Source organism: Leuresthes tenuis, unplaced genomic scaffold (genome assembly GCF_036924035.1).
Source record: "Leuresthes tenuis unplaced genomic scaffold, fLeuTen1.0.hap1 SCAF_11, whole genome shotgun sequence".
NCBI classification, from domain to species: domain Eukaryota; kingdom Metazoa; phylum Chordata; class Actinopteri; order Atheriniformes; family Atherinopsidae; genus Leuresthes; species Leuresthes tenuis.
In genome coordinates, this window is record NW_027325365.1 from 17,187,985 (window position 1) to 17,212,185 (window position 24,201).

Sequence of the window (24,201 nt, forward strand, 5' to 3'; positions counted from 1 at the left end):
CAGCAGGTACAGTGATTATGATCTTTGTTAATTTAGGCTTTCTTCTTCAGGCTCTTTAAGAGGCATTTTATTCATATTGCTGCTGTACAAAATGAACCGACACTTCATTGTAAGAAAAGCAAGCTGTGTGAATGGAGAAGTGTGAAAAGTATATAAAATTATCAAAAATAACCGTTACTGTGAAGACGAGAGGAATATTATTAGAAAATTGTGCAAATGAATAAGTAAGTATATGCCTGCCATTTATGTTTGACGGCTGCACACAAAGCAGGATATGTAAAAAGGGGGCATATAGCATTAAATTTTTAATGAGATAAGGAGTGCATTTAGCTTCTGACATTGTCTGATAGTATCATGGGAATCATATAAGTCATTGAAAGAAAATTAACGTATTCAGTCAATGGAAAAGCAAGTTTTCAAGGCCTAAGTTACCATGGTGACCTAGCCAGATTGAAAGAGAGCCACCCTTGTGACACTGAAATCTGATTTTCAGCTCAACTGACCGCGCTAAGTTGTGAACTCAATCAAGATGTTGACTGCAGTCAAAAGCCAGACTTCAACCTGACTGAAATGCCGTGGTAGGACTTTTAACAAAAGCTGTGCATAAACAAATGCAAACCTCAATGAACTGAAGAAAAATTGTAAAGAAGAGCGGGACAAAATCAATCTACAATGATGTGAGAGACTGATAACATCATACAGAGAATTATTTCTTCATGTTATTGTTGCTCAAAGGGTTTCAATTTGTTTTTCACACTCTTCTTCTGCCCTTTACCTTATTTTGTGTCAAATAGATATTGACAGTCTTACGGGTTTCTCTAAGGCTTGTATCTACCTAGTTCAAGACCTGGTAAGGTCCCGGTAATTTTGAATTTTGTTCTGACATGTAGAACCTTAGAGCTGAAAGAGTTTCCTTTTCACATGCCTGTATGTTTAGTATAATCTGGACTGGCTGGTTGACTCATACAGGGCAAAACAAGTCAGAAATATCTGTTTATGTATCAGCTGTTTAACTACATTTCTGTTTCTTTTAGTTGATACAGATAAAGTAAACTCCTTCCAAGAGCCTGTCATGTAATGATGTCATTATTACACAGTGACGATGATCATGGCAGTGTTGTGATTGGCTAGTAGGACATGTTTGTAGCCAATGAATGGCTTTATTTTTCTGAGGACTTGTTGCTGGAAGGTGTTTTGGATTATGTATTTTGGTTATTGTATGGGTTACAACACCTATTAGATGAGTCATAGATGATATCATATCCCTGGATGATGTGATTAGCATTTTCCAGAGGATGTGACAGTATGTGGTTTGGAAAACATCTTATTCACCCCACTTTGCTCATATCATTGAGTGTGTCTTTGTCTTAGAGGTAATTAGGCATGAGATAGTGAACAGAGCTACATTAACATGCAGTGTATGGTACCTGATTGTCACACCCATAGCTGCCAGGCTACGTGCACTTGCATACAGAGCTAAAACTGGCACACCTGGTGCTCTTGTGTGCGTGTGTGTGTGCGCGTGTGTGTCCATCCATGCGTGAGTGGTGCGTCGGCAGAGCTATGAATGGGCAAAGAGGGGTGTTCTCTCACAGGCACCATCACAGCAGTGAGATGAGGAGTGCCATCTACTCCACTGCACGTCTGCTGTACTGAGAGAAAGAACAGGAGAGAAAAGGAGGTGAGTTTGCCCCAGGCTTTGTATTTCTATCATTTTTAGGGGTTAATGTCGTGTTTATTCAATCTGTTAGATGTGTTTGTCTCCACTGTGTCTCTCACTCCCCTCATTCATCCTTCCCTCCTGTCTGTTACACAGTGCATTACTATGCCTGGAGAAATGTCTGGTGCTGTCTTATGCACATGTACATCAAGGAATGCAGACCTTATCTGATGTGTTATTCTCTGCTTTCACTTTGAGCGTAGCGTCAGGGATTAGTGCAGACCTTTCTGCGGTTAATGAACCAGTTTTAATAAATGAAAGTGCTAGTTTTCCATCTTGCTGATGAGAGCTCTGAATGGTCCTTGCTGTGTTATTGAGAGTCCTGCAGAGGAATACATAAGAGCTGGAAAACCAATCTATCAAACCAGAGCATGCACACGAGTATAAGATTCTGCACAGCAAGGCGAACGAGAGTCTGTAATGCTGTTTTATAGATTCATGTTAACAAAGACTCGGACACACATGGCTCAGCTGTGAATTGGGCAGGGAGCAGCTGTGCCGGGCCACTGCTGACCACATTCAGGGGAGGTTACACCTGAACAGCTCATCACCACCAATTACAGCACCCTGAGCCCCCCTCGTGTATTCTTTATCCATCTGTCTCCAGAATAACCGCCCGTGTGCTGACTTTGGAGTTCTAGCCATCTTCATGTGCAAGTGAGCTTCTATAATCAGCACATTCACCAGCAGTGTCAGACTAAGGTAGTGATGTCATCACCTTGAGTGGGGATATTGTTAGTCAGTGTAGCAGTGATGACCACGGGTCGTGTCTTCAGCAGGTAGTCATTGAGCAGATGAGCCATCTTTTTTTTTTATTGTGAGATGCAAGAGGAAACAGGGGGGTGGGGGGAGTCTGACTGTAGAGAGTTATGACCGTAGAAAATCATTCCCGCTCACGTTAAGCGCAAGGAGTTTGCGTCATGTTCTGTTCTCTAGTCAAGGAGTTAATTAGTGTTGACCCTTCTCTAAAAGATAGGCCAATCTGCTTTCCAGTAGTGTAGACTCAAATCTCTGGAGCAGAGTAGGTTCTTACGTAATGGGGATGTTAAGATCAGTATTTTATTAAGGATTGTGACTGCTACAACTTTTTTTTCCTTAGTTTTATCGTTCTCATACTGTCTCCGTCGAAGTGATGTGGGGAAAAGGAGAGGGGGAGGGATTATTCTGGTCCACAAAGAGTCACTAAGTTGCTTTCAACAGCAAAGACTTCTGTCATGTATTTGTATTTCTAGATGTATCTTTGTATGCGTACCGCAGAGAGGATTAATGATTTTAAATGCATCTCCTTGGCTGTAGGCTTGCTCAAGTGGACTCACCGTTGAAGAGGTGCTTTTCATAGGCACATCGTTGTTTTAGCTTTACCACAAAGGAGATGAATTTCCCAACAGCCAGTCGGACCTCTGCCCCTCAGCTTCATATACAATGGATGGTTTCCTCTTTGACACAAAGAGAGAGTGGTGCAGGCCAGCAAATCATTCTCATTTAGGTCATTTCGCTTAGTGAGCAGGTCCGAGAGAGCACTCAGGATTCGCTGAATGCCTGCCCTGCCCAAAGCTGAGATTACCCCCCTCTGTCTCTCAAAGGGCTGTAATGCACATTTTAGAGTAAGTGCACAGAGTTCATCAGCTTGTTTGTTACTTCAGGGTGTGCCAAATGACCCTCATATGAAAGAGGGTAGCAACACTTCACTGGGTCAGTTGCGTTGGCGTATTTCAGCCCACATGCAGGCCCAGTTGAATATCACATATATTCCAGTCCAAGTAGGACTTTGTAATGGAGTTCCCCCGCAGCATCAAATGTGATGCTGCTTTGACCGCTGACGTCAGTCTTCACAGTGGGCGAGGGAGCTCCTGTCGATCAGCTGCCATTCATTCTTTATGAGCCCTGGGCTTTCTGCTCCCTGAAGAGCAGCGGGGTGGTAGACAATATCAGTTCAGCCAAATTCGTTGTCTCACATGTTAAATTACTTTAATTATATTCTGTTGTTGTCAGGCCAGAATTAAAGAGATTTATCTTAACTGTAGAAATGAAAAGCAGTATTTACTGGGTAGAAATAAGTCCTCTAATCGTTTGCTTTTGACGCTCTGAAACAAACTCACAACATTTGATTATTTCACCTGAAACATTAATTTCGCTTTGTCCTGTTCTGCGCTTGACAAAGTTTATCTTATGTATGTAGACCAAACAGGATTTAAGCAGCATTTGACAAAGAATTTAGATGGCAGTCCTGCCAGTCATATCTGATCAAACCATATGATGGAGAAATTATGTGTTTTGTTAACTTATTATGACTAATTATTCATGTCTTTTCAAATATTATCAAAAAATATCAAAGACACAAGGTTAAGTCTTTTTTGTTGCATTGCGGTAGCTATTTTTTTACTATGACTAATTATAAAACGCCTTTTAATAGTGGAATCCTGTCAACCTCTTCAGCAGATGGAAGGAGGCAGCTTGCACTCAGTTGTAATATTTTCCAGCAATACAAAGTAGGTTGTCTTTTGGTTAGATATTTTCTTCTTCTAAGACATGCTTTATTTAACTTCAGAACATCTACTATACACCACTGCTGTATAAAGAAAACTAAAAGAAAACCGAAACATCCTTGAACCACATCCTGCAATAAGAATCCATGCCTGCCATTAAAAATTCATACATGAGTCTGACAGATGTAGGCATTGGCAAGGAGGACAGAGTTTATTGGAGTGCAAAAAAATCTAAAAAGTGTTAGACATTGACCCAGACCCAGAGGTGTTTTGTCCCTGGCCACCAGGGCTCCTGATGCCAGCTGTGCCTCTGGCTATGACTGGAGCCTCGTATTCACTGCAGCTTTTAGACTCTCTGAATCATTGTTTGTAAAGCATCAGTGTGCATGAGTGCATTTTCTGTGTGTTATTCCTCTTTAAAGTACCTCCTCTTGTTGGCATGACACTTTTTTTTTTTAAGAAAAATAACTTTCTTGACTGAGAAAATTTCTTGACTGACATGAAAATAAATCTGACGGATTAAAAGCATGATATTGAACAGCACTATTTTACTTTTTTTGTGTCAGCATCTGACCTGTCCTGACCGCATCCGCCTTTCCCCTATCAGGCTTTAATGTCATGAAGCATGGTGATGTTCAGCAGCACTGAGAAAAGTTACACAATGATTCTTATCAGCTTGAATTTGCTTCGTCAAATTAAGGTGGCGCTGAACAGTCTAACTGAACAGTCCCTTGATTCAGGGGAGCTAAACTGGCCAGAAGCTCTCTTCATGGTCATTTGTTTCAAGGTGATGTCCACAAGTAAAGGAAGATAAGCTTTAACAGGATATAAAACATTTCAGGCACCATTCTTCTGTGGGAGAAAACAACTTTTTTTTAGGCTCTGTAGAGCTTTTACATGCTCTGAGCTCCATAACAACCCATATAAGCTTAATTAGGCTTCTTTAAATTCAAGCTGACAAACAGCAACCTCAATCAGGTGTATCTTCCTCTGTGTCCATAAATCAAAATGAAACCCATAATTCCTACAATGGTTATGTGCACAGTGGAGTTGAGCTCTGGTTATTGTTCAGCTGCAGCATTAAACTGCAGACCACGCCCTTTGTTAAATTATACTACTGAGCATACATCAGAGCTGTGGTGGTTTATCAGAGTATTTGTGATCCAGCACAACAATTAACACGATATCCAGGATAGATCCCTAAAGGAAAGTCACCCAAACACTGAATTCATTCACTCAAGACAGCAGCAGCAGATTCCCAAGCCAGAGACGCCCTCTAGTGGTAAGAGCCCATAGCTGCACACTCACCAGCTTGATCTCTCATTAGTGGACAGTAATATTTTATGAAGGATCGTTTCTTTCATTTTTAGGTGGGAACAAAATAATATGGGAAGTGACTGTACTATCGTCATCTTAAGAAGACAAAGTCTCATCTTAAACCTTTTTGTGGCACGCAGTCATGTGACAGGAAAATGTCTTTCTCTCAACTTTACAGTTGCACAGCCAAAACAAGGTGATCAGTCCTGAGGCATAAGCAGCACTGAATTTCTCCTGATAATAAATCTTCAACTCAGCCATGGAGCAAAAGGCAAATGAGGTGTGTGAAAGGCTGATGCTCATAACATTTGAATAATCCAAGCCCAGTCTAATGCAACTTATCTTTGTAGTGTCCAACCAACACTTCCCCTCAGAAGCACATGAAGAACAGGTCGAAATCCACAGAGGAGATGCAACAGTCGAAGAAGGTGAGCAGAGTTCTGATAGTATTTCTCATTAAATCAGACCTCATCTGACTGTACCGTCTCATCTGACAGGCCTTTTCCTCACAAAAATCGCTGCCTGGCAGGCCTGAGCTCGACAAGGTGAAGGTGAGCTTTCCACTCTATATGTAACTTCTATTTCTGTATCTAAAAAGTTAGAAATATAGCTCCTCTTCAGGATAATTCTTCTACTTCTCTCTGCTGCAGGAGTGTACCGATGGCTCGGACACACCCTCGTCCTCCACCGAAGAACTGAAGTGACAAATAAAGCCAACAGTGCAATAAAGTTACTATCGAGGCACAACATCATCATCAACAGGAAATGTACATATGTCCACATGGAAACATGTAGAACATTTAGGATAATAGAAAGCTAGATTATAAAACATGCGAACTCGCCCACACAATCGATCCCATACAAACAAAAGAGTACTTGTGATGAAGCTGTGTCATTGTGCTGTGAGTGTTGCATATCTACCATCTGAATGTGCAGTTACAATAAAGTGATGTTGAATAAATCTTATCCTTTGTTCTACTTTTATTCACTTTGCAAAAAATGGATTAATGGAAGATTTGAACACATAAGGATGGCTTGTTCGTTAAATAGACTTTGAGTTTCAGAGGATTTTCTTGACAAAGCAACCATTGAAGGCTTTCACCTACAGGAAGCCAGCTTTGACACAGGTGGTAGGTGGGTTGTGAGTCTAAGACGAGATGTCTGCAGACAATATTTTTTGACTGTAAAAACATTTAATTTTAGAATTACATTCACCATAAATCTGTTGTATTTGTAGAAATAGTAATAATAAAAGTATACACACACACATATATATATATATATATAGAGACATATTGCTCCATCTGTTTTCTAAGTATTGTTAGATGTATGGCATGTATGGCAGATCTATGAAATAGATAAAAGATATATTAGTTAAAATTTTGCAAATCATCCTTAATCACTGAAATAGTGTATTTTTAAACTCTGCATTGACACAAAACATAAAAAAACAACTAAACTAAGAGGAAACTAGCAAATGCAGTTGTCATTTCCTCATGGCCACAATAAGGTGCCTTTTGGTACCTTTGGCAAAAAAGATGGCTATTATACAAGTGCAAACTGTGTTTTTTAATTGAAAACATGGTGAAGGTTTTCAGGGAAGCTCAACTGGTTCACCTCAACCAGTTAGCTGTCAAACACAAACGCGACAGTTACGATTCCTGATAGAAGCAAGTATTCATTTTTTGCTATTGTTATCAACACTAATGCCCAAATAAGGGCTGAAGTTCAGAGTTTTTTTTTTTTGTTGCCTTAAATCTATCAGTTTCTGCAAACAGAAACCTTTCAACAGCTTTTATTTGTTCAACCGATGCTCGGATACCAAAGATTTAGAAAAAAAAGGAAGCTGATGACTTTTGTTTGAAGAGATGTATCATTTTTAATTCTTTATAAAGAGTATTTTCTTATAATGTCTTCAAAATCAGGCAGATATGCTGTCCTTCATATGTCTACATATAATCAGCTTAAGTATTATCCTGACCACCTTTATTGACAAAAACAGAGGAAACCCCGAGTTGGAGCATAATATAGCATTCCTTATAATAAAATGATCACAGGGCAGCACAGCAGAAGTATGGCAGAACAGGACTGATTGTACGGGCCTGCAGCTCACTCATTGACAGGTGTGGTGGAAGGCAAGATGATGACCCTGTCATCTCTGTTTTGCTTATCCCCAGGCTGACAGGTGGTGGAAAACCTCACTTTGACTTGCACATGTGGAGGGATTGACTGCTAAATGGAGGGCTTTTTACCAAAGAGCTGTGGAGCTGCAACACAAATTAGCTATCACCATATGTGTTTATAAATGAGTACATGCGTGTGTCCATATGCACATCTATGTCTGTGTTTCTATTTTTCTCTGCCTAAAGCTGCATCAAATCCAAAGGGTTTCTTCCCTGTAGTCGGCACTGAAGGAGGCAGCCTCAGCTTCCATCCAGCTACCTGCACTAAAACACAGCAGTTATCTCTCCCCGGCTCCCAGCTCTCACAATAGTTTGGAAAGTAACAATTTAGTGGAGGGGTATATGAAGTTCTACTCCTCTGAGGTCAGCAGGTTTTGCAGATCTGGATGAGAGCACTGCTGATATGACAGAAATTTAGCTGGACTACTCATTAACAGCCAGCCTGTTTCACAGGCCAACGCTGCTGTCTCTTGTGATGAGGAGTATCACCAGTGGTCAGTGGAGTGTGCTGGTAAATGTGTATACGTGTGTTTTAAGAGGCTCGCAGGAAATCTCCCTGATAGCTCCTTTCCAATCATATCACACTTGATCTTAAGTGCTGCCAAAGCATCTAAACACCGGTGTATTCTGCACAAGTCGAGCAGATTACATCTTATATGTCTGAAATATATCTATTAACTTATCTTGTGAAAGAGATGATGATCGAACAACCCTGTTTTAAGTTGTTGGCCCGTTTCAAAGCCTGATGAAAACTGCTGTGTGAGAATGTGAGTGGACTATAGAGAGAGTGCCAAAAATAATCTGCAGCATTCTTTGACATTTACCACTAGGTGTCAGATTTCTCCTGCTCTCCTACTTCTGAAACCTGCACCAACAAGGACGATTAATCACATCACACAGGTCACTGTTTTATCTGGCCCAGAAATCAGGTGAAAAACAACCAACTGAGCAAACATCATTCATTAGCTAATACACAGCATGCTTACCCCTCTGATGCATCCACTTAATGCTTTGTGTTATTGATTAACAGTGCCGTCACTGATGATGGAGCAAGTTAATCACCAAGGGATTATGCATTCCTCTTCACACCTCCAGACCCGAAAGCTTATTTAAAGATGATGTTCTCCTCAGTTTGATGCCTTTAATTCACAGGGGTCACACCAAGGCTGCTAGAGATAAGGTAAGAGGTTGTACTTCACCAATACACGATTGTCTTTGTGTGAGTGTTGGGAGACTTAAAGTAAAACCTGCAAAGAGAAAAGAAAAGAACAAAAAAGAACAACAGCGAGAGTGGCAGACCACCAAAGAGATGAGTATGAGGCAGCTAGGTAAGAGTTTGTGCTCATACACAACAAGGTCCACACAAATATGACCAGAGTTTATTCAGCTGTGATTTATGGAAGTTGTCTCAAACACTCCCACATACAGACAGATGTGCATATGCTCTCTGCTGATCAGAACCTGTAGGAGGACACAGCGCATAATGCTAATGATGCAGTGACTGCAATTACTGTAATTTTGACTGCTGTAATTACTTCCATCCTCTTTGCTTTTAAGGGACACATTAGTATTTCCTCTCCTATTGAAGCCTCAAGAAATATTGAAAAGTGGCAGACGTGAAAGGGGGAAAAACAGCTTCTTTGGATCTAAAAAAGAAAATCTAAAAACCTTTGAAGGAAATGGCAGCTCTCAGAGAGTGGAGCGTCTCTATAAGAGCTGATGTGCAGCTGTAAGAAAAAAGGAGGACAAGACAGGTTACACTGATACTGGTGTTCTATTGCTGATTCTAACAACTTGTTCATTTGTTGGGAGAAAAAGTGATGCTGCACAGTGATCATTTTGACCTCAAATCAAAGATAGCTGCCACTTACAAATAAAGTAGGTTCCCTTTGTTCTCTAAATTGCCTGTCTGTTGCTCTCAGTAGCTCTTTGAGAGATGTGCTCATATACAGACATGTTGGTCTCTTCTTGCTTCTTTTAACTGCTGCAGGTGGCTGATAAACACATTCATTCTCAGGTGTTCCCTTTCCTGTGTCATCCTGGGATCTCTCTATAGTTCTTAGAACACCATATGTCCTCTCACTCTCTAACTAGTGTCCAGTCAATTGAGTGCAGGGCTCAATTACAGTGGTACCAACTCCCATCATTTTTCGTATCTTTCAAATTGTTATAGCTGCTCTTCATCCTCTTGTTATTCATCATCAGGGGTAAGGATGCACACTGCTCAGCTCTCTTCACAGCCCAAACTTCTGATGGAGGAGGACAAGGAATCTGGCATTGGCTCCACCCATGACCTTACGAGCAGCTTTGAGGGCTACGGCGTACATACCAATCACACACCTTCACTAAAAGATGCAGACAGACTCCCGAGAGAGAACGGTACAAGAAAGGCATTTAAGAGGAGAGTCACAATTGCATCTCTTTATGTGGCAGACAGTTTGATATCTTTGAAAAGTAAATTACAGTTGCAGTAGCAGAGCCTCATGCTTGTTCAGAAAAAAACACTCAAAGACAATGAGATCATGTGGTCCTACTGTCACTCAGTGGGGTTTGGCTAGATATGGGTAACATATGTCAGATGGTTTTGTTCTCCACATGTGGGAGCTAACTGTGGATATCTCTATCATCCAGAAGTTAGAAATCAAAGAAGAAAAGCAAGATACAGCCTGCAACATTCAGTTTTTTTTGTGTAGTCTACAACTGTTTGCTATTCAAGCCCAGCTACCATCTCACTGGTTGTTGTTTTGAGCAGATAGGTCTCAGACCACAGCAGTGAGTCCACACAAGATCAAGCAGACCCTTGTCAACATATCCAAGATTCCTCTTCTGTTCATCCTTCTCTTCCTCTTTGTTTGCTCCTTGGACACCCTGAGCTCTGCCTTCCAGTTAGCAGGGGGTAAGTATAACCCCTGCTGCCCCGTCAGCAGTTTGATTGGGATTCAGCTAGTTGATGTTTGACAAATAAGTGAGTCACAGAGTTATAGTTCACACTGTCCTGCTGGGCCTCGCTGTATAATTTAAAGCAAAGCCTCATCTCGTGACCTTTTGAATTTGGGGAAACAAGCAGGCTGAGTCTTGTTAAACGTTGCTTCTGGCACCTCTGTCAACTCTGAGACTGTTTTTTTTTTGTGCTTGTGTGATTCTTTGTATCTCGGCGGCATATTTGACCAGGTAAAGTTGCCGGGGACATTTTCCAGGACAATGCAGTGCTGTCCAACCCCGTGGCAGGGCTGGTGGTGGGGATCTTGGCAACTGTGCTGGTTCAGAGCTCGTCAACCTCAACCTCCATTATAGTCAGTCTGGTGGCCTCTGGACGTGAGTAGGTGCATGAAAGTGTGTGTAAATGTGTGAGCGCCAGCATATAAGCTGTGTTAAGTTTTAAATAAGACCTGGAAATGGAAAAGCAGATATCCAGGTCAGCTTCATTTAGTTTGTGATTTGTGTGTTTACTGCATTGCATGCCCGTGTGTCTCTCCAGCCTATTACTTTGCATACATACATATTGACATAGCAATAAAGATAGAGACAAAATTCCCATGATGCATCTTTGACTGTAACAACAAATTAAGTTGCAGCTAAAGCATCTCACTGTTTTCTCTATTGAAAATGCAGAGCAATATGTTCTGGCTCACAGTGCCTTTTTTTCTGGATGCATAAATGTTAAGAGATGAATGTGTAAAGCTGGATTTATTGTATACATTTCCTTTTGCTGGCAAATTCCTCTCACAATATTATACTATGAGTTCAACAATAATCTTTCACACCTTTTGTACCATTATTCATTAGCCTAAAATCTGACAATGTTCAAAAAATCAAAACATGTGAAAGTATGCATGCAATTGCCTCAGGATTAGCATGACTTTGTATCTGCAACATCTATGAGGCATTAGGTTTCAGGTCTGTATGCCCATAATATGATTTTTCAGAGCTAAAATGGTGGCACAAATGTCTATTCCCCCATAACTCAATAATTTACAGACTCATTATTACAAAATGAGTCTGTAAATGCTTTACAGGATAATGTGATAAAGGGATGACTTCTTACATTCTTTGTACAACCTCACAATGACATCATAATGCTCTAAAAAAAACACTCATCTGGCGTTTATATAACACATCACAGAAGAAAAGGGGAAGGAGAGACAAGCGTAAACCCAAAATGTTGGTGTGGGTGTCCAGATTTCTTTGTTAGTTTGACATTGTTGAATTGTATTATTCAATAATAGTTATAACAAAACAGTTAACAACTACAGCAGTGAGGATGTGTTTGATTATTATAATGGTCACAAGTTATCAAATAACAAAAACTTCCAGATTATTCTGGCTATTTCTGCAATAAAATGTGTCAAAATCATTATGGCTGCGATTAGGGCTGTCGCGATGTCAGGTTTTCTATACATGATTATCATGGCCAAAAGCGTTCACAATTACCATCTTATCAGTGGAAAACTTGAGGCTATAAACTCATGTTTTGATTTGTCTAGTTTTCTTTTGGCTATTGAATGACACTTAACATGGGAGGTGAGGAACTGCACAAAAAGTAAGAAAACTCCAATTTGCAATCAGTAATGCTTTTGATTTTAGCAGCTGGGATCCAATAGCAGTATCATCATAAATGTATCATCAACATAACATTGATATATCGCGCTTTTAATATGGTCAATGTCAGTCCTGGTATATTGTGCCACCTTACATACACTCTAAATAGTGGCTATATAATATCTGTAGTTTGAAAATTGGCACATTTAATTCTAATATGAAGATTAATTTGCAAGGTCAAAATAAACTATGGCTAAACTTATCACAGTTTCTGTGACTGGCCTGAAATATCACTTCAATTTGCAATCTCTTTAGAATTATGTGATCTTGTTGGGTGTACTAGTCGGAGTGGTAATTAAATCATACCATATTGCACACTGTTATCTCCCACCATCTCCGTGAGTATAGTTTATCCCGCTTCATTCGAAAATTCATATCGGTTCAGGCTCTCGCCTGCTGGTTTTCCACATTTCATCCATAAAATGATTGACATCTGTATGCAGAAGGTGTCTATTTCTTTCCAATGCTTCTTTAGAACAGAGCAAAGAGGGAAATTGGAGTTCATTATCTAATATAGAGGAATGCATGAATGTTTGTCCTCATGATGTTTGTCCTTTGTGTCGCCATTAAAAGCTCACTCCTGTATAGCTGCCTCCACTCACTTGGAAATCACAATCACCTCCCATCTCTATTAAAACCCATGTTGCATTCAAGGTCATGTATAGTAATTGTATGAACAGGGGGCTGCCATTCACACTATGAGAAAAATTTCTTCTTATGGATGAAAGCTGTAAAAATGACTTTGATGCAGAAAGGTAACCTTCTGTCGGGTTCCATCTTACAGTGTTGGAAGTGAAGTCGGCTGTTCCAGTCATCATGGGGTCTAATATTGGGACTTCAGTCACAAACACCATAGTGGCCATGATGCAAGCTGCAGAGAGAAATGAGTTTCAACGGTGAGTAAATGTGGTGAGGGCAGGAGATGGGGGAGACCGCAGAGCAAGGAAGAAGAAACCAAAATGGACGTGGAGAGGAGAAAGATATTATTTATCAAAAGTGCAGGCTAGAAATCAGAGGATGGGTGGAAAAAAAAGCACTGCCAGCTGTTTGTTTCCTCTTACCATCAAACTCCATTTCAGTGTAATTTCTAAAAATTGACAATAATGGCATCGATCCACAATGATTGTGGACCAGTTAATCTCTGTCATGAAAAGACACTGCACTGAACAGATGGCATGCTATTCTATCTGTGTGGTAAAATAATTATGAAGCATTAATCTTTTGTAATATCCACGTACAAAGTCAAAATCAAATTTCTCATTACGTCACACATACCCAGAAAACTGAGCCATGAAAATCAGATTAGCAAGGAATTACTTTGGGTAGATGATCGCGCTGACCTTGGATGAACACAGTTCATTTTTTTGACCCACCACAGTGCCTTTGCTGGAGCCACAATCCACGACTGCTTCAACTGGTTGTCAGTTGTGGTTCTATTACCCCTAGAGGTAGTGAGCGGGCTAATGACCTGGCTGTCCCAACTGCTGATCACCAACTTCAGGCTCCAGCCTGGGGAGGAAGCTCCTGAGCTACTAAAGGTCATCACAGAGCCAGTCACCAAGCTCATTATACAGGTAATCAGCCCCTTTGGCATTTTTTAAAGATATATCCTGTTTTAAATAACCCTCCCCCAGGCATAAAATATCTAATAGAAATTTACATTAATTTGCAAAGCAAATCTGAAGCAATTTGAAAAAAAAAAAACAGTTTAAACCCAGTTCTTACATTTCTATTCCTGTGTTTTTGGTCCGGAAAGGCACAAAAAGACCATGGTTGTAGTTCAGTTTAAGAAGAAGTCCTAAACGGAAACTTATAGCCTCGAGGAAAGCAAACAAGCATAAAACAACAACAAAAAAACAAACCCAAATAAAAACAACAAATAATGCTGTGGACAAGCGCAAGAGGCTACGGTTACCGTAGCTATATGCTATCAAATCCATCTGTAAGCCACGTTGCTGTTTTTGATGCACAGTTATAAGAGTCAAATAAGAAAATATATATAGCCATCAAATCCCATTTTAAAAACTTTCAAATGGAGACAAAGAAAGTCCATTTGACATGCCGTTGTCCCTACCTGAAGTGAGACACTTGTTTCATGAGACAAACCCGCTCATGTAAGAGTCATGCTAGTGACACAGCAATCTTACACTATCCATTTGCTATATATATATATATAAATATATATATATGCATCCCTTACATAGATATAGCAAACCTGGATGTTTCTTTGACGGTGCCACGTTCTATGTTTTGATTATTCTTGTTTTCAGGTTCTTCGTTATGTTTTCAGGTTCTTATGTTTCTAGGTTTCTTGTCACTTAGCTTCACTCAAGTCGCTTGTTTTCTGTTTCACAGCTGCACCTCGTCACCAATCACCTCCCACAGTATATAGTTTCCAGGTTTCCATCAGTCATTGCGAAATCCTCACTTCACTTACCCTTTTCTGGCCACAATTTCATCTTGTTAAGTCAGGTTTTTGCCTCTAGCCACAGTTTCCATAGTCTTGTTATTTATAAATCGTAGTCTTGTTTTGTTTGGTTATTCTCAGTTTAAGAATTTTTAATAATCCGGCTCAGCCTCGGTAAATGATTACCCTAAACCTTTTTGAGTTTTTGAAGTCTGCATCTGGGTCCTCCCTTCTCCTGCACCATCGAATTCTGACAGACAGCTGACATTGGCACCACACGTTGGCCTGTCCAAATGAACCTCAGCTCACCTAATTCTAATCTACTTTCAGAATATGTGGTTTGTTATAAATGTAAGAAATCGGTCTTCATGCTGTTTATCTTTGAAGTTAGAAGAAATTACTGTGCGTGGAGTCTCATATACCTTATAAACAGCCACAGCTTTGTGTGGGTTTGACTTGGATTAGCAATCTTTATTTAGAAGAGTACTTTTGCCTCTGAGTGCCTCCAGATATGTACATTTCTTTATAACCTGCTTGCTTGTTAAAGTATCAGTAGGGTAGTTAAACTTGAGTACACAGTAGGACATTCAGTCATTTCATTTAAACACCCTAAGATACAGGGTCCACTGGACTGATGCCAATACACTAATGGTTTTCTAAAGATTGTTGTATTTTGGCCCAGTGGTGATAAGAGATGCTATTACAATGCATTATCAATATCTAGATTTTAAAGCTCTAAGTCACCCTGACCCGAGCCAAAATGCATGTTCTTGAACCTCCCACACGTGGCAAAGCCTCATGTGTAGGCGTTCTCAATCAGATAATGATGTTAACCCAATTAGAAAACAAGTTACAACTGATGTCATCTGACAGTCGAGAGTTGAGATTATTTGACAACACAGAACCTGGTCCAAGTAAGTATCAACAAATTATTTTACATCACGGAATTTTTTGCTAATATTGATTGTAGATCAATAATATCAGAGACATGGCTGACTGATTTGTGCAATAGAAAGATTAACCCAGACCCTGAAAAGTGAACAACTGAAACTCTGTGATCATTTAATCTAAATCTCCTTTAATTTTCAGACAACATTTGTCTTTCTATCCTCAGCTGGACAAATGTGTGATCACAGGAATCGCCATGGGAAATGAGGGCATGAGGAACAGAAGCCTAGTGAAAGAATGGTGCCACATTGACTCGTTTATGGTAATTGTACATCTCCACTGCTGTTTCTTGTACATTCAGACATGTCTTTGACATCTGGACAAGGAGCCTTTCACTTGTCTGCTTTTATTTCTTTCTTTCTGTCTGTCTGTCCTACTTTCTTTGTATTTACAGTTTGCTGGCAATGGGAGCACTGAAAACTGTGGCCTCAGTAATAATATGTCTTTGCCTTCGCGCATCAAATGTGAGCACAAAATCTGTAATGCATTCCAAATATCCAAGGGAAACACTCTTAAGCTTTTCATCGCTCAATGGGAATGTAGAAAACGACAATGCCTGTTTTTATGTTTGCATCTTTGTTTTCTTTCTCTTTGCAGGCAGACATTTGTTTGCATCTACAGAGCTGTCAGATCTCACAGTGGGCCTTATTCTCCTGGCTGCCTCCCTGGTTGTCCTCTGCACATGTCTGCTGCTCCTGGTAAAACTACTCAACTCTCTTCTTCAAGGCAAAGTGGCAAAGATCATCCATAAAGTCATCAACACAGGTAGATGTTTTCTTCTGAGCAACCAATACTCCAGGCCTCGGTTTGTAAGGAAACAACAAACCAAAATTAGAAGAAAAAAAAAAACAGAAAAACTATCTGTTATGCAGAATAGACTGTAATCCATGTCTCTACTGTGCATCCCTACAGACCTTCCATATCCCTTTGGGTGGCTGGCAGGATACATTGCCATGTTTGTGGGAGCAGGGGTGACCTTTCTGGTCCAGAGTAGTTCTGTCTTTACTTCAGCCATGACTCCCCTGGTTGGTGAGTAAATGTGCTTTTGCTCTATGATAATATCACTACTCTCTGTGAGAAATGTATTCAAACGTTAGAATGTTTTTAGAAGACGTTATCTTTATCATTTGTACATGAGTGTCTTTGCATGGTTCACAGATCAAAGCTTAAAGTTCTTGTTTATTTCATATTGGTTCTTATGCAGCCTCTGAGTTGAGCCTCGGCCTTAAAGAGTTTATTTTAGATTGAGGCTCTTGAAGTCTCTCAAACTTGAATACAATTTTCTCTGATTGGCTATCACAATGTTTCGCACCCTCTTTAATCTATCTATACATGTTTAAATCCAAAACCAGAATATGACAATGGACTGCACAAAAATCACAGCAGAATTTCTCTTTGGCATTATGCGTGTGACATTTTTATTATGAGACATAACAGTTGATTTAGTCTTTGTATGCCCCTGTTTACAAGTGTTTGATTGGGAAATGCACAGATGAGATGAGGCTTTTTTTGGCTTGTGGCAAAGGTAAACAAAAAAAGAAGAGGATTGAGCTTTTGGCCTATTGGGGTTACTTTCACATTTACCTCATTACTTTATAGAATAATATTGTGACAGATGATAAGAAAAAAATTGTAATGTTTCTCCTTTGAAGCTTTAGATGCATAGAAAAGCAGGTCAAGGAAAACAGTTTAAGTGACAATCTGAACTGTATGTGGAGAAGAATTACAAGAGAGTGCATAAAAATGACATTATCATTACTAATCCACTATTGAATTATCTGCCCTCCAGACACCACAGCTGCAGATTAACAATTCAACAATTAAGTGGAGACGTGAAAATGAAATTTAGAGTTCATAATACTACATGGATCAAAGACACATATGGAAGTTCTTCAGTGAAAATTCAGCTAAATGGCAATGTATTTATTTTATCTTCTGGGAGCAAATAATCAGCCATCATCTTTATGGCCACTCTTTGGAAAAGTATGCCAGTATGATATGCCAAAGGTTTATAGGAGTTAGGAGTTTTCAGAGTCAGGAGGTAGAATACCCTTGACTAATTGAGTCAGTCACCCATCCCATGCGCCATGCTCCTCAGTAGGAGGAGAGGTAAATGATTACCCTAAACATTTTCCCCATACCTTGAGACGAGAAAAAGGAATTCAGTTTCTATCCAGGAGAGATATACAATCCACTTGATGAACTTCAACTTGGGTTTCATTTTCAGTTTTGTTTGTTTGATTACTGATTACTTTGGTTGCTCTCCTGTGACACCAGAAGTTTTCTAAGATTGGATAATACTGCCTGCAAAGATAATCTGACTGGAATCATTCCAGCTATACATGGGCTGCTTGTTGTGAGCATTAACTGTACCCTGCTGAACTGCTGCTTTGTGTCTTCTCACAGCAATCTTTCCTGTTTTGGCACTGATGCTGCAGCTACTTCCTGCAAATTCTTTTTGCTTTAGTGTTGCCTCTTATAGACACTGTGAATAGAGTTTTGTGGAAACCAATGCAGTGATAAACGTGAAACTGAACAAGTTGTACCAGTCCCATGCAATTACTAAAATCAAAAGAAAATCTGTCTCATATTAGGTAAGCTACTATATGTATAATGTCTATTACATATTGCCTCCATACTGAAAATACAGTGAAAGGTGTGTTTTTGCTCATTTGAAGTCGTATTTCAATCTTTAGATGATACTGCAGTGCTGTATAAGCAACATATCCTGCAGCCATTGTGCACACTCTAATCTATTAACATGGGAGCCAAAATGAAAATCATGAAGTCCCACACCACACAGCTGGTGTGAAACCTGTCTTAAGGCATTTGTCTACAGGTTGTAATTTCCTTCTGTGCTGGGTCTTTCTTTTCGTGGTCATGGAACAAGCCGGAGGACACATCAAGCAGACAAGGTTTCTGCTGCCATGATCTTAAACTGCTCAGCTTTAATTGGGATTTCACACAATGGCATTAAAGTCATGCTGACCAGCACATCACTCCAACCTGCGCTCCTATTGGCTGATTAGAAAAATCTTTCGTCACAAACCATTACACAAGCCATTTTTGAACCTCCCACACAGTGCCATGTAAGACCGTTGTTCGGGGGCCTCGACCTCTCAAGATTATCTTCATCCATCTGCGAAAATACAAACTCGCACTGGCATTACACTGAGCAGTGATGTTGACCTGTGATGGTAAAACCAGAATGGTTCCAAAGATTGTTTTTGTTACGTCCCCCCTGTAACCTTCCTGCATGGTTTCGAGGAAGCTTAATGGAAACACAGTGAAAATAGGACTGCATTAGGGAAGTTGGTCATTTAAAACAATGGAAAAATATTTAATTAAAGCTACATAAAAGTATATTAAGAGTGGTTTGTCGCCCTCCTATTAATTATTTATATTTTAAGCTCACCGTGCTTTTGGGATTTTTCCTAATTTAAAGCAGACCTGTGAGGTGAAAGTCCCTTTTAATACGAAAATTAAAACATGGCCCTAATTGTGCTGAGAACTAGCTCTTTCTGTTCAGTGGGTTAGCCCATCACAGAGGTTACTTCAGTCGAGGCGCTGACCTGGACCGTGACTCCCCATCTTTCCAGCTTTAATTCAACCTCCAGTATGTATCAGTGCATGCATGAGTCATTTAAAGTTTGTAATGATTTTCTTGTAAAGTTGTTTCAACAAGCCAAAAAGAGAGAGAGGGTGGACAGGGAGAATAGGTCAAGACAACACAGAAGAGTCTCTAATGTCAATCAGACTCAGAAGAATTATCACTGTAATCTAACAACCCTGTTGTTTCCAAGGCTACTGGTTTCTGCACCAAGATATAAATTCTAACAGCTCAACCTCTAAACAGACATTTACTGCAAAGGAAATAAATTGTTAACGTGACATAGAACACATATGCTGCATTGCATTTGTTATTCAATAATATTCTCTAACCTTGTGTTCTCATCCCAACAAGATAATACCTGAAACATTGAATAAAGGCTCTTTATTACACACGATGTTGTGTAACTGCCACTATAGTAGACTGCTAGCTAAATGAAGCAAATTTGTGATGAGTTAGTCATCAGCCTGCTACACAGTGATAAATATGAGAATGGGATCATATTTCCTTTCAAAACGAGCTAATTAAACAGGCTTGAATTGAAAAGGTAAACTGTATGAATGAGACTTCCTAATCCACAAATAGATTTCTGTTTTATGTTGGATTTCAGCCCTGCCCTCTCTTCAAATCTCTGTGATACCATGTTGTGATATCATGCAATTAAAGCAAACACACAGTCACAGGCTAACAATTTATCCCTCTTATCTTGCTTCTTTTGACATGTTATATTTTTGACATCTCTGTCAGGCATCGGTGTCATCAGTCTGGAGCGGGCATATCCTCTCACCCTTGGCTCCAACATTGGCACCACTGCCACAGCCCTCCTGGCAGCTCTGGCCAGTCCTGGGAACAAACTAGGAGCTGCCATACAGGTAGGCAGATGTTTTGTTTGAAACAACTGCCATTTTGAAAATGCATTTTTAAAAAAGGTGACACCACCACCACTGCAGAGTGAAACTTTCAGACATTTCTTTCACCTACTAGAAAAAAACCAACATGTTAGTTTCAGAGTATTATTTATGCATTTCAGCACTTACAGTCTGCTTCTCTTTACGTTCTTTGTCCACACAGATTGCCTTGTGTCATCTTTTCTTTAATATCTTTGGCATTCTGCTATGGTATCCTCTTCCATTTATGCGTCTACCAATAAAGATGGCTCGTGTCCTGGGTGAGCGCACTGCCAAGTATCGCTGGTTTGCAGTCTTGTACCTCCTCATCTGCTTCTTGCTCCTTCCATCACTGGTCCTTGGCCTCTCGCTGGCTGGGTGGCGAGTAATGGCTGGTGTCGGGGGTCCTTTTTTGGGTGTCACCCTCTTCATTGCTATGGTAAATATGATGCAGGCTCACAGCCCCCATCATCTGCCCACCAAGCTCCAGACCTGGGATTTCTTGCCCAAATGGATGCACTCTCTCAAGCCACTTGACAGCTTGATCACCAAAGCAACCGCATGCTGCAGCTTCACGTGCGAGGAGAGTCAGGAAGAGGAGGAAGACGAGGAGGCCATCTCAACACAGATGTCAGGCAACATGCAGGAAGAGTCTGTTCACAGGAAAGAACATCTGGCTTATAGCAACCCAGTCCTGGACTGCCTGGATGAGAGCAGACCAGGGGTGCTGGTTTTTAAATTGAAAGGGTTAGAGAGGAGCAACAGCACTCCTCTGTAGTGGAACGGATAAGAAAAGCTTTTTATACTCAACTGTATCCACACTGGAATAAGAATGTAGTCTTACTTCAGAATTTTATTTTTTTGCAGTTTTTGCAGCTGGAAACTACACCTAAAATCCAGTACACAATAATAAAAGGAAATGATCGAGAACTCTGAATATAAAAACAGATATTATATGAGTCTGTATTGCTTCTAGTTGTAACACTCACTTACACATCTTTGTTATTTAGTCATCCCTTTAGATTTCTCTTAATTACTTTTCTACCAAAACTGCTCTGTGGGTGGACCCTTGCATGATTGCAGGTGATTGATGGTGACCTCTTTATGTTGTACGGTGTAACAGTAATAAAGTAACAAAGATGATCTTTGAGAAAAAAATTTATTTTTAAAAAAAACGTGTTTCAAAATGTATCTAACAGCTTTTCTAGATGAATTCCTATGTTTATATTACCTTAGGAAGAACCATTCATATCCATCTGTGCAGTGGGTCCTTCCATATGGGATGGTTTCTATAGTTTCCATGTTTTTGTAAAATAAAAAGGCACATAGAAGAGAGAACTGGTCAAAGGGTGAGAAATAAAAAGAAAGAATCACTCACTGAAAATCATACCCATCATGGAATACAAAAGCACACGAATCAAACATGTTAAAAGCAAAACATGAAGGCGGGAAACAAGAACAAGCAATTCAGCGAGACCCTAGATAGAAAATGTTTTTCAGGAACAAAAGACTTCAGAGTGATGCCAAAGTTGCTTATTTTCTCTTTGGCAGGTTAATTCAGCCCGTACAGATGTGATATGACGCACAGCATTTGAGCTGCCATTCCCACTTTGAATGCAAGATATCTTTTTCTCGAGCAATCAAATGCTACCAATCAGTTTTAAATGTATATGCACGTAACTTTTGAACATCTGAGTTTCAGAAATGGAAAAACTATTTGATTCCTTCAATCAAGCCGAGTTCAAAATGCTGTTTCATGTCCATATCATGCATATTGGATTTTACTCTATGCTTGATTTTAGATGGAAATAAAAGTATTGTATGAACAATAATACTGTTAAAACTATGATTAAACTAAATTCTCAACTTTAAATGACTCATGTAATCATGTGAGTTTTTGATATGACCATCCGTTTTCATCGAGGGTTAACGAGCACAGATCCGTCTTCAGAAAAAGCTTAACAAATGTTAAAATAAGGATTTTAGATGTCCAAAGACGACTCACCATGTTTTTTATAGTAGAAAAATCATTAGTAAAGAGCAGTGATCAGTCTTTAACCAAATGCTCAGTCATGCTTACGTTACAGTGAGTATAAAACAATAATTATCAGTACTTATACATCTGGCCCTGAAGAAGGTTCACCCATTTACTTTGACCTGTAGTGATTGCTGAAAAAGAAAAAGGAAACCAGCAGATTTAATCTCAAAGTTTAATGACACAATCATATTACCGGGAGGATAAATGTTCAATCATTATGTCAAAATACCTCATATGCGTTGGTTATGGAAGTGCTAGTGGGCGACTAATTACACATGGGCATCACTAAGAATTCAAAGCTTTTTCACATGAGCTACTTGATGTTATCTTTAAAGATGTGGATGATATTTTGCAGCCAGCATGTATGGTAGTGTTTGTGTGTGTGTGCTCACTAAGTGGGTAAGTAAGCACACTCGGGAGGTGTTGCTGAATGTGTGAATAAGAGCTGTTTTCCTGTTTGCAGTCTAACAATTGATCATGTGTTTAAGGAATGTTGACACACTAAAGTCCGTTGATGTAATCGGAGAGAATCAGACGCCACACATACTTTCGCTTTTAATAGTATGAAAGTACTTATAAAGCAGTGCTGTTTGCTCTACTGGTAAGATTCTACCTTGATGTTGAATTCTGCCAGAAAAAGAAATAGAGAACATATCTTACATGAGATGTCAACTTTGGATGACTTTTTTGCCTGGTTCGAATACTCACCTGAAAACCTGCTCTACTGGGACATTTTGTTTCAACAAAAGAAGGCTCGCCTGGTCTCCCACCGTTAATGGCAGCCCGGGCTGAGCTGCAGTTTGGAGGCTTCAGAGAGCAGAAGGAAAAGACTGAGAATCCTTAGAACCCGCCACGGCACTCAATCCTTCAGAGCCTCACAAAAATCCACCCCACTCTCAGAGGGAGAGTAGATCTGAGTACAGACAGCCACTTATTTGGGTGCTGGAGTACAGCATGGTGCGGTCATGGTCCTGTTGAGCCTTTTCAAGTACAGACTTTCAAAGGCAGGGCTGGGATCTGTCATGGTTGTCTGCTGCCAGCATCACATTTCAGTCTTTATATTTTGAGATCAAAAGCTGCACATTTTCTTCACATTGATTCACATATACTCACGTATGTTCACCCTCTTTTCTTCACTGATGTAGAATATGTACTTTTTCATTGCCGTGACTACTCTCCAGCGTGTTAATTTGACTTTTACACGCTTTGTCCCTGATGGTGCATCATTCTCTGGGTGGTATTAACATGCACCTTTACACCACATGGTGAAAATCCTGTTGTTCCTGTAGCCCTATAGTATCAGTATTTTCTTTCTGCCATTTGAGGATAACTTAAGAGGATCTAAAGTAAACAACATATTCATCACTATTTCCATGAGTGCTTTCAGCCTTCAAGCCCTCAGATTTTGCTTTGATGGCACTTTCGTTTGACTGATTCAGCAATAACTTATCAGCAGCTATTTCTTGATGTGTTGGATGTTGAATATTTCTTAAAGAGACAGCAGCGTTCTTAATCAAAATGAGAATCTTAAAACGTAGTTACTGACACATTAGAGTTCTGAAGAAAAACGTTCTGGCCTGTTCACCATTATAAAGCTTGACATAAGCAGTTTTGCCGTGAAGGTGTGTGTAGAGGGTATAACTTTGGATTGTCAGTTTATAATGGTGATATATATAATGAGAAAAGTTTTAAGTTGAAGAGTCTTAATAGTATAAGTGATAGAATATAACTGAAAGGTTACTGTATGTCTAATGCATATAGAGAAGAAAACAAAACTCCATTTGTATGTTGAACTGGCAGTTACAGCACACACAGGCATATTTAGGATTGAATAAATTAATGAATATTTTTTACTTCCACATACTCTATTTTTTCTGAAAAATTTGCTCTTAAAAGGTTTTCCTCTTGTTAGCCACAACCTCCATGACTCATCGCAAAAGTGCCAACTTCCTTACAAAATAAATAACATTACCAGTTAATTGACTGGAAATTTCATCCGCAGTATT

The 24,201-nt window shown here is 39.7% G+C and overlaps 2 protein-coding genes and 1 long non-coding RNA gene across 3 annotated transcripts in view; 2 read left to right on the forward strand and 1 right to left on the reverse strand.

Annotated features, from left to right (window-relative positions):
- Nucleotides 1-24,201, reverse strand: part of arl3l1 (ADP ribosylation factor like GTPase 3, like 1) — a 79,479-nt gene that overhangs the window by 23,050 nt on the left and 32,228 nt on the right. The window lies entirely within an intron of this gene.
- On the forward strand, nucleotides 1,019-6,484 carry LOC140318146 (uncharacterized). The gene is made up of 5 exons (XR_011917816.1): nucleotides 1,019-1,681; nucleotides 5,702-5,803; nucleotides 5,874-5,951; nucleotides 6,021-6,074; nucleotides 6,174-6,484. It is a non-coding gene; the product is annotated as an uncharacterized lncRNA (long non-coding RNA).
- slc34a1b (solute carrier family 34 member 1b) lies at nucleotides 8,049-20,935 on the forward strand. The gene is made up of 13 exons (XM_072396385.1): nucleotides 8,049-8,069; nucleotides 8,160-8,217; nucleotides 9,912-10,085; nucleotides 10,456-10,602; nucleotides 10,878-11,021; nucleotides 13,090-13,201; nucleotides 13,684-13,879; nucleotides 15,827-15,922; nucleotides 16,055-16,124; nucleotides 16,258-16,425; nucleotides 16,573-16,689; nucleotides 20,018-20,142; nucleotides 20,342-20,935. Exons 1-13 carry the CDS (start codon nucleotides 8,049-8,051, stop codon nucleotides 20,933-20,935), a joined length of 2,022 nt encoding a protein of 673 aa, XP_072252486.1.

Bases quoted from the DNA above. Each gene is read 5' to 3' on its own strand.
- slc34a1b (XM_072396385.1), top strand. From the start codon at position 8,049: ATGAAGTTCTACTCCTCTGAG. The intron at 13,880-15,826 runs GTAATCAGCCCC...TTCTATCCTCAG, and splicing joins TCACCAAGCTCATTATACAG to CTGGACAAATGTGTGATCAC. The intron at 15,923-16,054 runs GTAATTGTACAT...TTGTATTTACAG, and splicing joins GCCACATTGACTCGTTTATG to TTTGCTGGCAATGGGAGCAC.